The 16,336-nt window shown below is 43.3% G+C and overlaps 1 protein-coding gene across 5 annotated transcripts in view; it reads right to left on the bottom strand.

Moving 5' to 3' along the window:
- Positions 1 to 7,791: 7,791 nt before the first annotated feature.
- Positions 7,792 to 16,336, bottom strand: part of LOC311107899 (ETS-related transcription factor Elf-1-like) — a 57,875-nt gene continuing 49,330 nt past the window's right edge. For all 5 annotated transcript variants that reach the window (XM_084150492.1, XM_084150490.1, XM_084150493.1 and 2 more), the window contains 4 exons: positions 15,735 to 15,818; positions 14,422 to 14,614; positions 12,886 to 13,248; positions 7,792 to 10,344 (listed from right to left, as the gene is read on the bottom strand). In XM_084150492.1, the coding sequence (XP_084006618.1) occupies positions 9,561 to 10,344; positions 12,886 to 13,248; positions 14,422 to 14,614; positions 15,735 to 15,818 (1,424 nt within the window). In that variant the 3' untranslated portion in view covers positions 7,792 to 9,560. The remainder of the gene's footprint in view (positions 10,345 to 12,885; positions 13,249 to 14,421; positions 14,615 to 15,734; positions 15,819 to 16,336) is intronic.

Here is a 16,336-nt window from a genome sequence, read left to right as displayed (position 1 = left end):
AGTCTTAATTTGCATTCAAAGTTACTATAGCGATGCGGCATCCATATTAGGACATTTTGTCTGATAACTAATGGTTTCACCTGACAACTGAGGACCTTCCTAAAACGGATGCCATATTCAGGTTTCTACTGGCTGAAATTCCAACATTGGTTGAAAAAGGTCCAATACCATACATTAAAATGGTCCAATGCTGCAGTTCACACATCTATTAACCTTTGAGGGTCAATCTATGACATGTCCTGACTCCAAAATGTATTGATTAAGTCATATGCCACTTTGCGTCAAAAGGCATTATACATCCTGTTCATAATGCTCTATGAAAGTAGTTATAGATGTTTATGAGTACAGTTATTAGCACAGATGTTGTTAGAATGTATTATATAGGTTGTTCATGAGAAGTGTTACTGATATCCTTCCTCAAAAATAAACCTAAATAGATGCTCTTTAACCAAAACAACAAAAGAGGTAAAAAAGACAGATGAGAAAAGATAGAGCTGGTTTCACTTTGATTCATGTTGGTTTGAAGTACATCCAATGTCTTGCTCTGTACCCTCCCTCCCAGTAATGTTGCTTTAAACATACCTTAGATTCTCTACATTTAGAATGTTGAGAAGGTAAACAAACTATCAACCTCAAAAAGGTAAAACATTTCGCGAAAATAAGCAAATTGACTGTGTCTGTCTTAAGTCTAAACTCAACTTCATTAGTTATGTTAATGTTTTAACAGGCGGAAGTAAAGAACTTGAAGTTCAAGCTGCAAACACATTGTATTTCAAATCAATAATGTCAATGGCCAAGGGCAACATGTCGGGTAAAAATAGTGGCAGGAGTTAACAAATGCAATAATTGCAAACATACTTCAAATGTGCCGACAGGCAGCTCCACCATGCCCCAAGGCGGTTCTGAAAATAATATACAATTTGTGTTGATATGTATTTTGTTTCTGCCTGTATTTTTCCCTTATCACGTCAAATGCTGCTGTGTGTATTGAAGCTGACACAATCAGTATACTGTAGCAACAGACATGGCAAACGATGGAAAGAGAAGGGGAGGGAGAGGGAGAGAGGGAGAGAGGGAGAGAGGGAGCAGGAGAGGGAGACAGAGAGACAGAGAAAGTCAAACAGACTGAAAGAGCAAGATAGAGAGAGAGAGGATGGACTGACTGTGTATAACAATGGTTAGGTTATCTGAGCACTAGTATTATGTTTGATATTATTGTGATATTGTATGTTTGATGACCAGCGGTATAATGCATTGTCAATCCAACAAGGTTTCCCAGGAGATTCAGGCTTGGCTATTGTGCGGCTGTGAGAGTAAATTGCCCATGGGAGCCTTGAGAGTAATTTTGAGTGGGCCGCCTCACCCTGACGGTGGAATGTGATACAGATATTACAGCAATAGTGTTACTGAGAACATTTCACGCCTACTTGAGAGTCTTGGCCAGTGAATAGAGACGATGAAAGTCAGTCTGTAATGTATTCTACTGTTGTTCCCCTCCCCTCATAATTGAGGATTTCTGAAAGTAAAAGGAGACAGGCAAAAGTTGTTCTGTTAGACAATGCTTTGATACGATTTCCCCACTAATGATGGGTGGGTGTATCAATATCAAGTTGGTCCATAATTGTCAAATTTGCCATGAATAAAATCTCAATTGTTCTCCATCTTTAATGCCATGAGAGCAATAGATTCTGATTAGTAGAGAGACTGAGGACAATCGTTGTTTGGCTGTTGAAATGTGAATTGTCCAATTTGTGAGTAGGTGTATCTTTCCTCAACATACCATGTCCAGATGACTACAAGCTACACATTAAAATCTGTATCTATGATTCCACTCATAGTAAACACCAGAATCAGTAGTTTCAAAGGTAAATCCCTCATGTCCATGTTCCTCATGTAAATGATTCAGCATCTAGGAAAAAATCCCTGGAAGCTTATTTAGCATTGTGTTAAGCAGAGCAGGCATGCAAAAGAGAAACAGTGCTGCAGGATCCATACTGCAGCCATGCAGCCATCAAGTTCAGTCCACCAGGTTAACAAGGCTTTGCTTCGCCTGACTGGCCCAAGAATTAGCCTAGTAACAGGTACTGTAGCCCACTAACCTACACTTGTGAATTCAATCCTTTTGTTACGACATCAAAACTGCAGTGTCATTTACCTCTGAGCTTTTTATTTTGGTTTCAAACGTTACTTATCCATTTATTTAGTTGTGTTGTGTTATTCTGGGGTGAAACTGAGTGTTAGCTAATAAGCAGACACTATGAGAGGGGAGAGCCATATTTGGCTTGTCAGGCGGTTAGTGTTACAGATGTATTACTAGTGCCATCTTGTGGTCTCATGACAGAATGGCCATTTTGAGACTGATCTCTACCAGTGTTGCGTTATGATTACCTGTAGGGGCCCTATGCTTTAACTTGTCAGCTTGAGTACGTAAATGCCTTTCTTTGCCATTTCTAGCTCCAACTTTGAATCATCTGTAAAATTTAAATAACAGCACATATCAACATCTATGGAGAGAAGAGAGCCTCTCCTTTGAAAATCCTTTCATATATTCAGAGCCCAGTGGTCCCTCAGATGGCCAAATTCCAGTCAAGGCGGGTTGCTAGGCAGAGCACAGTGCATGGCAGTAGTACTACTAGGCCATGAGACAACAGACAAATGTTACTAAGCTTGGGCTGTATTGTGGGGTCAGTGTACATGGTCCATGATGCACTGAAGGCCTGGTGTTTGAATAATCTCTCCGCCATGGTTCCCGACACAGGCTGGAGGCTCTACCGTGACAGCCGTCATCCTTCAACAGCTCCCTGCTCCGCGTGAGAGAGGCATGTGGCGCCGGCACGGCAGTGAACACTCACTAGCGCTAGCTAGCTCGTCTCACACTGTCACTGGCTGCAGGCGAAGCAGGAAATAGAACTCTACCCTCCCAGGACCCGGATGGAATGGGCTGTCTGGCTCTCTCTCCGGGGCTCTCTGACTCACTGCAGCACACACACACACACACAATCTCGTCTTTCATTAGCTTTATAATCCCACTACCATCTTGCTGGCTTTGAAGTCAAGACACCACAGGTCTATTCTTCACAGGTCTATTCAGGTGGAGTGAAAAGGTATTTAGCAGCTCACTGTGTGATACAGCATGAAACATAAATGGAGACGGTTTTCGAGTATTACATCGCTATGGATACGTGCAATCGTCCATCGGCGAAGGCTTATGCTGTCATTGTTGGTGACAGGAAGTGGTATTGTGGCAGTTTTTCTATGTTGTTTGGTGGTGTGGTAACCCTATGGTGTGGCAGGAGTGTGTGGTCCACAGCTGTGTGGGGAGGGGGGTTGGGTGTCGTGCATGGAGTGTTGGGGGGGGGGGGGTTTGTGTATAGCAGCCAAACCCATCTGCCAGACAGCGCTCTCAGCAGACCCCCCCCCCCCCCCCCCCCCCCCCCCCCACCCGAGGCTCACTTAATCCCAGCCAATGTACACGTCCCCCCCCCCCCCCCCCCCCTCCCCTACTCTCAACCCACTGCACAGGCTGCTCTGCATAGTAGGTCAACAGCCATCGCTGTCCCCCAGCACGACTGGACGATCCGCATCACACACACACTAATGTATTCATCTGCCCACGGCGACTGGAAGAGGACTCCGAGGTACGGTCCAATCAGTCTTTTCGGCCTGCTAAAGGCTTCATTCCAGTAGAAAGGCCTTTTCTTCTCCTGTTCTTCAAATCCCATGTTGCAGATTGTCCCCCTAGTACACAGCAATATTGCTCTCTAACTTCAAAGCTTCCAGCTACTTCAATACCATTATGTGTACAATAAAAGCCCATAAGTAGCCCTTTAGAAACCAGCAGCACAGCTGCTTCTGCTATTATCTAGAACAGACTGGTTTATCTGTCTGTCTCCTGAGCACGATTCGTAGCCTCAGTTGCACCAATGAACAGCTTATTATTGCTCAAATCTCAATTGTTGCCAGTTTGTTTCATGTAGACATATTGTAGTTGTTGCCAGTTTGTTTCATGTACACATATTGTAGTTGTTGCCAGTTTGTTTCATGTAGACATATTGTAGTTGTTGCCAGTTTGTTTCATGTACACATATTGTAGTTGTTGCCAGTTTGTTTTATGTAGACATATTGTAGTTGTTGCCAGTTTGTTTCATGTAGACATATTGTCATTTGTTTTCTGCAGTAGCACTAGCAGGCCCACTGTTTTCTGTTGTTTTTACAGCAACAGACGTGGAAGAGGGACATATGACTGGAAACAGCCTGTCCCTCATCAGAGCTCCCTTTAGTTTGCGTTACGGAGTTAAGAACTATAGCTTGAACTATAGCCGATGGAGCTATCCAATTGGTACCTTTGGTATAGCTCAATCAGTTGGTACGTTGTAAGGGAGGATGGTCACGTGTGTTTGTGAGCAGAGGAACACTGGTTCAAGCCTGGCATGGGGACAGAGACAGTGGAGGAAGATATACTGAGAGCAGCACACTGACATCTGTTTGATTTGACCTTGTGGGAAAGTGTGTGTTAATACGCTCATCCAAGAGGAGACAAGGGAATAGTAGTCAGTCCCAGTTTTCAAAACAGCCTGTCTACACCATTTAATTGTCTCGTGTCATATTGATAGCCTGGTTAAACCAGACTGAATGCTGGACAGATGTTAAAAGTAGCGGAATTAGTCTGGATTCCTGGCTATTACACTGAGTATACAAAACATTCTCTTTCCATGACATAGACTGACCAGGTGAATCCAGGTGAAAGCTATGATCCCTTATTGATGTCACTTGTTAAATCCACTTCAATCAGTGTAGATGAAGGGGTGGAGACAGGTTAAATAAGAATTTAAAGAAGATACATGGATTGTATATGAGTGCCATTCAGAGGGTGAATGGGCAAGACAAAACATTGAAGTGCCTTTGAACGGGGTATGGTAGTAGGTGCCAGGCGCACCAGTTTGTGTGAAGAACTGCAACGCTGTTGGGTTTTTCACGCTCAACAGTTTCCCGTGTGAATCAAGAATGGTCCACAACCCAAAGGACATCCAGCCAACTTGACACAACTGTGGGAAGTATTGGGCCAGCATCCCTGTGGAACGCTTTTGACACCTTGTAGAGTCCATGCCCCAATGAATTGAGACTGTTCTGAGGGGAATGGGGGGGGGGGGGGGGGGGGGGGTTGCAACTCAATATTAGGAGGGTGTTCCTAATGTTTGGTATACTCAGTGTATATTGAATAAACACTGAAGCGGAATTTAAGCAAAATGTGTTTTATTATTAAAAAGGTCCAATGCAGCTTTTATCTCAATACCAAAATCAATTCTGGGTAACAACTAAGTACCTTACTGTGATTGTTTTCAATTAAAATGGTCAAAAAGAAACAAAAAATAGCTTCTTAGCAAAGAGCAATTTCTCAAGCAGGAATTTTAATAGGACTGTCTGGGAGTGTTCTGAGTGGGGAGGGGAAAACTGAAAACGAGCTGTTATTGGCAGAGAGGATTGGAACTCTTTCTTATTGGTCTATTAACTCATTTACTGCCTGGTGATGTTATCAGGTAGGCCAAAACTCCATCCCACCAAAACAGAATGACATTTCAGCCGGTCTTTTTAAACCACTCTTACACTAAAACGGCATTATCATCATTTTCACAATTTCACAGTATTATTCCAGCCTCATAGTGTGGAAATATATATAAAACACAGGAAAATGATGCTTTTGACTGCGCTGGGCCTAAATGTTCTTTCTTAAAAAAAATCTAATCTAGTTTCAGCATAGGAGGAAACCACAGAAAACCCAAGACAAAGAAAAACGTAATGATCGGACAGACAGCGCGGACAGACCCAACATCTCACATACAACAGTGCTTAAAAAGGAAAATACCTGTATATACAACGTAAGTGTCTGTAAGCAGGAAAATCCAGTCAACCCCACCAACAGAGGTCATTGCAGTCAATTATCAACACCAAAGACTGTTTTGGTACTTTTTGTAACCCTAGAGAGAGCATTGATTGTCAGAACTTTGCATTACTTTGTACTGTACAACATTCAGATTGTCAACAAAGAGAGCCCTTTGGTTGACATAAGACTGATGCTTGGGCACAAGTTCTAAAAAGTTGTATTCAAAGTAGCATAACCTAACGTAGCAGGCGTAAAAGAAATGCCTGAGCGGCATTTCTTTCTTTCTGGTCCTGACGATAAAAAAAAACTGTCAGGGGAGGTTCTCTTCTGCACTGTTGAAACAATTCCGTAAATGTGGAGGAGGAGTTAAGATGGAGTGTCACCTTGTTAATGTCCAAAAGCGGAAGTCACATCACAGACTCTCAATTTCCCATGACAATCCGGTTAACCCAGCTGTAGCATTAAAGCTTGTCCTCAGGTGCTGAGCTAGAGGTCAGATGATCTGTTGCTCGCTCCAGCTCCAGTGAAAAAATACAAGCAATTTAGCCATGATAGCGCTCAGGATAAATATGGGTTTACTTACACTAGCATCTGCAGGCTATCACGGCCATTCGTAGACCCTGAGGCCTCCGCCTCAGGTCCTTAACAAAACTGGGACACCCAATAAAAAGAGCACTGACACCAGTCTGACCAAAGACCAAGAGCTAGGAGCGGAGCACCAGAATTGTAAATGCATAGAAGTAGGGAGGAAAACACTGGTGTTGAGTCACAATTTGCGTCACAAAATAACTGGGTTAGGAGAGGTCACAGAGGACCTGATTGAGACCAAATGAACTGGACAGGGGTGTGTGAATCTAACCAACTGTTCTCTACTGCTTGACTGTTGAATAAGGCTAGAGGTATGTCCGCTGTACAACGGGAAGAAGAACCAAAGCACATACAACGCAATGTTTAAATGACACAGGACAGAGATATCTATAGAGACCATCATTTGCGTCGGGTACAAACCACTTTGAGTCCAAAACAGAGAAAGTATCATCATCAACGCTGCGCTGATTATACGGAATGCTTAAAAATTAAAAATATCAGCTTTTCAGAAAAAAAATGTAACCGACATATAAACTTCCTGTTATTTCATTTCATATACTTTGTAGATTTTCCCTCGTATTTTCCATATGTAAATAACAAACAAATGTGCCTTTTTATACAGAATTGAGAAATTCACAAAATAAATACATTTGTGGCCTTAAATTGAATGTCAATAGTATATATATATATATATATATATATATATATATATATATATATATATATATATATATATATATATATATATATATATATATATATATATATATTCCATTTCATATCAACAGGATTAAAGGCCTTAATGGGAAGATAGGAGGCTAGTAAAATCTATTTTATTTTTCCTCCGTATTCTCTCTCTCTCGCTCTCTCTCTCTCTCCCTGCATCAAGTCTGCAGCTATTTACAAACAGGTTTGTGATTGGACTGTCCAGGGGGACAGGAAATCCCAATTTCCATAGTAACACATTGCTGTAAGGTCATGAGTAATGGAGGGGAAAGCACACCTTATAGACAATCTGATAATAAGGGGGGCATATGGAGAAAACTCTGGAAAAGTCACAATCGTTTGAATCAAAACAATCTGAACCGTCATTATTTCCCCTCACAGACTTTTCCTATCAAGATTTTAAACCGTTTTACCTTTACGTATAAGGCACTCTTCAGTAAAGGTCTGTGAGGTGCGTTTCCGTCATTCTTCCATAAAAAAAAAGTGGAGACGGCGTGTAGAAATGACACATTTTCTGTTCATCAAGTCTGATTTCATTGCATTCTCCCACATGAGTTCCCATCTCCTGTTTTTGATTTGCTGTTTTTGTTTCTGTTAGCATTGACACAAGTCTGATGAGATGTACAGGTAGGTAGAAAATTGACTCGTCTAACTGGCACGTGTGGTGGAGTAGATCCCTGGTTATCCAATGGCTGTTCTCCTGGTAGGGACAGGTTTGGGAAGGGGGCGGGACTACTGACAGTAGCAAGGTAGGTAGGTAGATAGTTCGATAGGCCCTCAACACATCACAAAACAATCCCTTGATGTAGAAATTTGGGCACATGATCACAACATCAGTGAGTAAGCAAAAACATCCTGCAGGGCCCAACGTTTGGCCTCCGTTTGTCGCTCCACATTTCAAAATCCATCGCTTTTCAAAATAAGATTATCATTGGGATAAGAACAAGGAAACTTTGTTAAAGAGCAATTCCGCCACTTTTCAACCTCATATTCATTATCTCCAGCACCAAACCAGTATCTACATATGTGAAAACAGCGTGTTTCTATGATCTGTGGTTAAAAAGATAAGAAGAAAGGTCCTAAAAAATGCTTCTCTGTGACATCACAGATTAAAAGAAAAAAACAATTAATCTCATAGTGTTTGAAAATCACTGTTTTTCAAATGTGTTAACTTTTGATGATGTCGGGTAGAACTTTTTAACTTTATATTTGTTTCTACAAAACGTAGAAATGCGCCATTTTCACATATGTATACAATGGTATTGTGCTGGAGACAATGAAAATGAGGTTGAAAAGTGGTGGAATTGCCCTTTAAGTAGTCTTTCTTTATGTTGATTCCATAGTCCAGCTTTGATGGAGTCCAGGCCTACTAGCAGCTTGGCATTTATTGTCATGAATCTTGCCCTGGAGGCAGCTCTGCAGAGTGGGCACTAGCTAGAACAGCCACAAAGTCATAAAATCAGATTTTAATCCTAACCTTAACCAGACGGACTACATAGTTATTCATTGAATGGTTCTCCCATTGATGGGGTTCCCGACTATAAATATCTGGGCATTTGGATTGACAAAAAAATACAGATGAGATAGTTTAAAAGCTAAGATTTAAAGTGGGCTTCTTTTTTAGAAATAGATATTGCCTCTCCCTAAATAGCAGGAAAAAAGATTGTACAGTAAACTTTCCTGCCAGTTATTGACTATGGTGACACCATTTACCAGATTGCAGCAGCCACTACTCTTAAACCTGTAAATGCCATCTCGCATAGCGCCCTTCGTTTTATCACAGGTGACAATTTGATTACTCATCACTGCATCCTGTATCAAAAGCTTGGCTGGTCCTTATTAACGTCCCGTAGATCACTTCATTACTCCCTTCTTGTTTACAAATCTCTAGTACACAAGCTTCCGACTTACCGAACTACGTTGTTAAAGAATAAAAACATGAGATACCAAACTCTTGAGGTTCCTTGTGGTCTCCACCGAACTAGGTAAATCTGCTTTTAGTTTTAAAGCACCTCATTGTAACAGTTTTTCTTGAATATTTGTGTTGTGCTGTATTTTAGTTTTTTCTACATTGTATCTGATTTTGATTAGATTGTGTCTTATGAATTGTATGTGCAGGGCTCCCTTGAAAGAGACCCTGGTCTCAATGGTGACTCCCTGTTTAAATAAAGGTAAAATAAAAAACCTTAACCACACTGCTAACCGTATTGGCTAACCCTAAATTAAGACCAAAAAGCTCATTTTGGTCTTCATTATTTTTTAAGATATAGCCTATTTTGACTTTGTAGCTGGCCCATCTAGTGGAAATCACTCAGTTCTGCCTCCAGGACAAGACTCATGACAATAAAGGTCAGCCTGTGGTCTACTAGCCCTCTGTGGGTTCTGTCTTGATCTGGATGAAGGAGGCCGGGAGGTGGACGGTGATCTCTGGCAGCTCCTGGAGCCCCCTGACCCTCACCATGTGATCCGGTTGCAGGGCCATCTCCCCGCGCACCTCTAGCTCCTCCACGGGGGTCAGGCCCTCACTGGGGCTGCTTCCCTGGGCAAAGTGTCCGTTCACTGGGGACTCACTTCCAGTCTCCCCCTGGCTCGGTCCAAGGCTCTGGTTCATCCCGATGATCACAGTCCTGTAGGTGAGCTCTGCTTCCCCTGCCTCCATCTCCTCCTTCCCAAACGACGGGTCTCCATTAACCAATGACTGCAGGTAGTAGGGGTCCAGCATCTCCTCCTTGATGCCGTGCAGGCCGTGGAGGAGCTCGCCACCACTGGAGGACTTGAGGACCGTAGCAATGACGGTACCCGGCTGCTGGGCCACCATGGGCTGACCGGTGGCCGCGTTGAGGGTGACCAGGCGGGGAAGGACGTTGTGGGAGGCCGTGGTGGAGCTGATGACCCCCGTGGTGGTGGTGGTGGAGCCAAGGCTGGTGACAAGGAACTGGGGGTGCTGATGGTGGTGGTCCTGGAGGCTACCCGTCCCGGTGGCCAGGGAGGCCGTCTGGATGGTGAGGATGTCCTTGCCCCCCGCCGTGGTAGAGGGGACGGTGTGGAGGATGACCCTGGGCTGGGAGGAGTCACCGTTAGACAGGAGGGGCTGCAGCTGGCCGGAAGACGTCAGGACCATGGGGACGGAGGTAGGCATGTTGATGGTCCTGAGGAGAGAGAGGAGATCAGATCAATCAATCAATCAAATGTATTTTATAAAACCCTTTCTATTTCAGCAGTTGACACAAAGTGCTTTACAGTCAGGTTCAGACTCCATGTTTGACGGTGGGGATGGTGTTCTTGGGGTCATAGGCAGCATTCCTCCTCCTCCAAACACGGCGAGTTGAGTTGATGCCAAAGAGCTCGATTTTGGTCTCATCTGACCACAACACTTTCACCCAGTTCTCCTCTGAATCATTCAGATGTTCATTGGCAAACTTCAGACGGGCATGTATATGTGCTTTCTTGAGCAGGGGGACCTTGCGGGCGCTGCAGGATCTCAGTCCTTCACGGCGTAGTGTGTTACCAATTGTTTTCTTGGTGACTATGGTCCCAGCTGCCTTGAGATCATTGACAATATCCTCCCGTGTAGTTCTGGGCTGATTCCTCACCGTTCTCATGATCATTGCAACTCCACGAGGTGAGATATTGCATGGAGCCCCAGGCCGAGGGAGTTTGACAGTTCTTTTGTGTTTCTTCCATTTACGAATAATCGCACCAACTGTTGTCACCTTCTCACCAAGCTGCTTGGCGATGGTCTTGTAGCCCATTCCAGCCTTGTGTAGGTCTACAATCTTGTCCCTGACATCCTTGGAGAGCTCTTTGGTCTTGGCCATGGTGGAGAGTTTGGAATCTGATTGATTGCTTCTGTGGACAGGTGTCTTTTATACAGGTAACACGCTGAGATTAGGAGCACTCCCTTTAAGAGTGTGCTCCTAATCTCAGCTCGTTACCTGTATAAAAGACACCTGGGAGCCAGAAATCTTTCTGATTGAGAGGGGGTCAAATACTTATTTCCCTCATTAAAATGCAAATCAATTTATAACATTTTTGACATGCGTTTTTCTGGATTTTTTTGTTATTCTGTCTCTCACTGTTCAAATAAACCTACCATTAAAATTATAGACTGATCATTTCTTTGTCAGTGGGCAAACGTACAAAATCAGCAGGGGATCAAATACTTTTTTCCCTCACTATATTTGGGCTGCAATTTCTGAGGCTGGTAACTCTAATGAACTTATCCTCTGCAGCAGAGGTAACTCTGGGTCTTCCATTCCTGTGGTGGTCCTCATGAGAGCCAGTTTCATCATAGCTTTTGATGGTTTTTGTGACTGCACTTGAAGAAACTTTCAAAGTTCTTGAAATTTCCCGGATTGACTGACCTTCATGTCTTAAAGTAATGATGGACTGTCGTTTCTCTTTGCTTATTTGAGCTGTTCTTGCCATAATATGGACTTGGTATTTTACCAAATAGGGCTATCTTCTGTATACCCCCCCATACCCTGCCACAACACAACCTATTGGCTCAAACGCATTAAGAAGGAAAGAAATTCCACAAATTAACTTTTAAGAAGGCACACATGTTAATTGAAATGCATTCCAAGTGACTACCTCATGAAGCTGGTTGAGAGAATGCCAAGAGTGTGCAAAGCTGTCATCAAGGCAAAGGGTGGCTGTTACAGGGGGGTTCGCAGTTCCGGAGCGACCCACTAGGTGTCCTCCTCCGACAACCTTAGGCACCTCCTCACTCACAGTCTGGACTAATCATTATCCTATTGGTGTCACCTGTGTCTACCTGTTCAGTTGTGTATTTATGCCCTCACTTCCCTGTGTTCCCTTGCTCAGTTTTCTCTGCTAGTTTCTCTATGTCCAGCAGTACTACTCAGTGTCTGATTGTAGATCTATGTACAGGTACTTGAGAAGTGTTCTCCCTGTTTCGTTATTTGTTTCAGTCTTAAGTAGTATTTCGTATTTTGGCTGTCAGCCGGTTTTTGGAGACTGATTTGCTCCGCCTTTCTTTTATCGTGATAAGTCCGTTATTTTGTATTCTGGCTTCGGGACCACCAGTAAAGATCCTTGTTTTACCATCTCTGCTTACTGCCTACTGTATATCCTGCACCGCACCTGGGTCACACTATTTGAAGAATCTCAAATATAAAACATATCTTTAGCTTTATGCTACAAGTAGCTTTATGTTACATACTGGCCTTCTATATGAGCATTCAAAATCTGTGTGTGTGTGTGTGTGTGTGTGTGTGTGTGGACGTGTTGAACTATTCTTGTGCGGACCAGAAGTCCCCACAAGAATAGTAAACAAACAACAATTGGACCAACTGGGGACATTTTGTTGTCCCCACAAGGTCAAATGCTATTTCTAGGAGGTTTAGGGTTAAGGTTAGAATTAGTGTTAGGGTTACAATTATGTTAAGGGTTAGGGTTAGGGTTAGTTTTAGAGTTAGGAGCTAGGGTTAGGTTTATGGTTAGGGTTAAGGTTAGGTCTTTGGGTTAAGGTTAGGGTTAGGGTAAAAGTACAGGTTAGGTTTAGGGTTAGGGGTTAGGGAAAAGAGGATTTTGAATGGGACTGAATTGTGTGTCCCCACAAGGTTAGCTGTACAAGACTGTGTGTGTGTGTGTGTGTGTATGGATATGCATGTGCATGTACGCATGTGTGTGTGTGTACATATGCCGGGTTGCCATCCATCTCTCACCTCACAGTGTGTGTGGATGCCGGCACAGCCGCCCCCTGGTTGGGCTGCAGCACGTGGACCGTCTGGATCATGTGTTCTGCCTGTTTCCCATTGACCTCATGGTACAGCCCATCAAAATCAATGGGCTCTCTCTTCACTTGTTTTACCGATATAGGACGGTGCACATGGGCATGGTTTTTACCGTGCCCCCCTCTGGAGCCTCCCCGGCCGTGGTGGCTGGGGCGCTGGCCCCCGTAGCCAGGGGTGAGGTCGGGGCATGGGTCCTCGTCGTCAATCACCACTAGGTCAGGAGGCATGTCTTTAAACTGGTAGACCAGCCGCTGACCCTCCACCTTAGCCAGGATACCACGCTGGTAGTAATACCTTAGGGAGGGACAGAAGGGACAGGTAACGTAAGATGTTTGTGGCATTGAATAAACATGAAGTAACATTACAAACAGAAAGAGACTTCAGGAAAGTTACAGCACTTTTCACCATTGACTTCAAAGGATAACTTTCCTTTCTACCCTGTTAGCCCGCATTTTGAATGATCATGGCCGTGGCTTGAATAAGGTCCACCTTGAATAAGGTGCCACTGAATACTTATTTTATGCTTTGGTCCTTGACCTGAGAGACGTGACTTAAACTCCTGGTACAAAGGATGTCTGGGGTCCGAGTGCCTTGCTCACTGTATTCAACATTTTTCTCAGTTATGTTTCATAACAGACATTTATGTTATAATACTGCCTTCAAGAGGAGAAGGGGATGGAGGTGAGATAAGATTGTATTATGTCGGTACAACACAACATACTGCAGTTTGTTGGCTATGTTATCTAGAAGCACCTACTCCATTTTCCATTTAACTATTTACTGCAACAGGGCCACAGACATTTAACTATTTACTGCAACAGGGCCACAGACATTTAACTATTTACTGCAACAGGGCCACAGACATTTCACTATTTACTGCAACAGGGCCACAGACATTTCACTATTTACTGCAACAGGGCCACAGACATTTCACTATTTACTGCAACAGGGCCACAGACATTTCACTATTTACTGCAACAGGGCCACAGACATTTCACTATTTACTGCAACAGGAGCACATACATTTATTATTTACTGAAACAGGGGCACAGACATTTAAATATTTTATGCAACAGGGGCACAGACATTTAACTATTTACTGCAACAGGAGAACACACATTTAGCTATTTACTGCAACAGGGCCACAGACATTTAACTATTTACTGCAACAGGGCCACAGACATTTAACTATTTACTGCTACAGGGGCACAGACATTTAACTATTTACTGCAACAGGGCCACAGACATTTAACTATTTACTGCAACAGGGGCACAGACATTTAACTATTTACTGCAACAGGGGCACAGACATTTAACTATTTACTACGATGGGGGCACAGACATTTAACTATTTACTGCAACAGGGGCACAGACATTTTAGTGTGATAGCCTTCTTAAGTGTGCAGGCCAAATTATGTATGTCTGTGATGTAGGCCAACACCATGTGTGTAGTAACGTTCCTCTCACCTGAGTGCCCTGCCCATGGTTTCATAGTTCATGTCAGGTTTGTTCTTGTGTTTGCCCCACAGTTTGGAAACAGCCTTGGAGTCCACCAGCTTAAAGATGCCCTTCTCCCTCTGCGTCCACTTGATGTACTTGGGACAGGTGTTCTTGTCCTGCAATAGGGCCAGGAGGAACTCCCATAGGTAGATTGTGTTCCCTACATAGGGGGGAGAAAGGAGGAATTCACAGTTTTAACACAGTTCTAATACAGTAAATTTGAGTCTAATACAGTACATGTCAGTCTAATACAGTACATGTCAGTCTAATACAGTACATATGAGTCTAATACAGTACATGAGCTTGTAGTTCTGCTACACCTGTCCATAACTCATTCAGCATTGCAGGTTTTACTTAACAAATGGAAATAGGCAGAGACGCAATCGCAGTATTCCCTCCTCATAACCTAAATCAATCAATTTGCTGTTCTCGTCTGTTGTGTGTGTGTACCTAGGCTTGGAAAATAAATACATTGGATGGGACTCTGGCAGTAGATGACTCTTGTTTGTGAAACGGTTAGGGCCAGAAGTAGTTAAAAACAGCAACCCCTCCAGCAGCCACCGTGACAGCGTAATGTATATGTGTGCGGCTGAACCAACCCCGTCTCCCTATCCCCTCTATGTGTCGTGCAAGGGGACACACACAAGGAGAGGGGAAAGGGGTTTTATCAGTAGTTCATCAATGTACCCTCCAGCGTGCAATCACTTGTTTCCCTGTGAAACACAGCACGTTGAGAGCAGCTCGTCAATTAGCAAGCTGAGGTCCAACCCAACTGGACTACAGGGGCTGCTGGTTGCTGATTGCACCACTCTACAAGCAGAAACATGCACAGTAGCTTACAGAAGGGCCCAGGAGAGACCTTCATTTCGATTGGCTGTTTTTTCAAGAAGCAAGCTGGTTGAGAAAGGGCCAGGCGAGACCTTGATTTCGATTGGCTGTTTTTTCAAGACGCAAGCTGATTGAGAAGGGCCCAGAAGAGACCTTGATTTTGATTGGCAGTTTTTTAAAGAAGCAAGCTGGTTGAGAAGGGCCCAGGAGAGACCTTGATTTCGATTGGCTGTTTTTTCAAGAAGCAAGCTAGTTGAGAAAGGGCCAGGAGAGACCTTGATTTCAATTGGCTGTTTTTTCAAGAAGCTAGCTGATTGAGAAGGGCCCAGGAGAGACCTTGATATTGATTGGCTGTTTTTTCAAGAAGCAAGCTGGTTGAGAATGGCCCAGGAGAGACCTTGATTTTGATTGGCTGTTTTTTGAGAGGTGAGCTGGTTGAGAAGAACGCTCACCTTTGCCCTCCTTGCTCTTCTTCTTGAGTGGCAGGCTGGGAGTGGTAATGGGGGAGCAGGGACGTACCGGCCGAGGCTTGCGCACTAAGACAGGACCAAGGAAAATGGTAAAGGTCAACACTGTGACACCCAATTAAGCACATCCCTGTTAATGACTAAATTTAAAAAATGGTCAGCACTGAACAATTTGCTAATAATAAGGCTATACGCTATGGTTAATAAGGCTGTAAGCTATGGTTAATAAGGCTATAAGCTATAGTTAATAAGGATATAAGCTATGGCTAATAAGGATATAAGCTATGGTTAATAAGGCTGTAAGCTATGGTTAATAAGGCTATAAGCTATGGTTAATAAGGCTATAAGCTATGGTTAATAAGGCTGTAAGCTATGGTTAATAAGGCTATAAGCTATGGTTAATAAGGCTATAAGCTATGGTTAATAAGGCTATAAGCAAATATATTTTCCAAGGTACTCCTGTGTAACTCTTAAAAGCATATATTTTCTAAACATGAGAGTAAGTGGAATATCTTCATATAAACTCAGCAAAGAAATAAACGTCCTCTCACTGTCAACTGCATTTATTTTCAGCAAACTTAACATGT

Source organism: Coregonus lavaretus (genome assembly GCF_964263955.1).
Source record: "Coregonus lavaretus genome assembly, chromosome: 32".
NCBI lineage: Eukaryota > Metazoa > Chordata > Actinopteri > Salmoniformes > Salmonidae > Coregonus > Coregonus lavaretus.
Note: the sequence above shows the minus strand (reverse complement) of the source record. Positions and strands in the feature narration are given on the sequence as shown.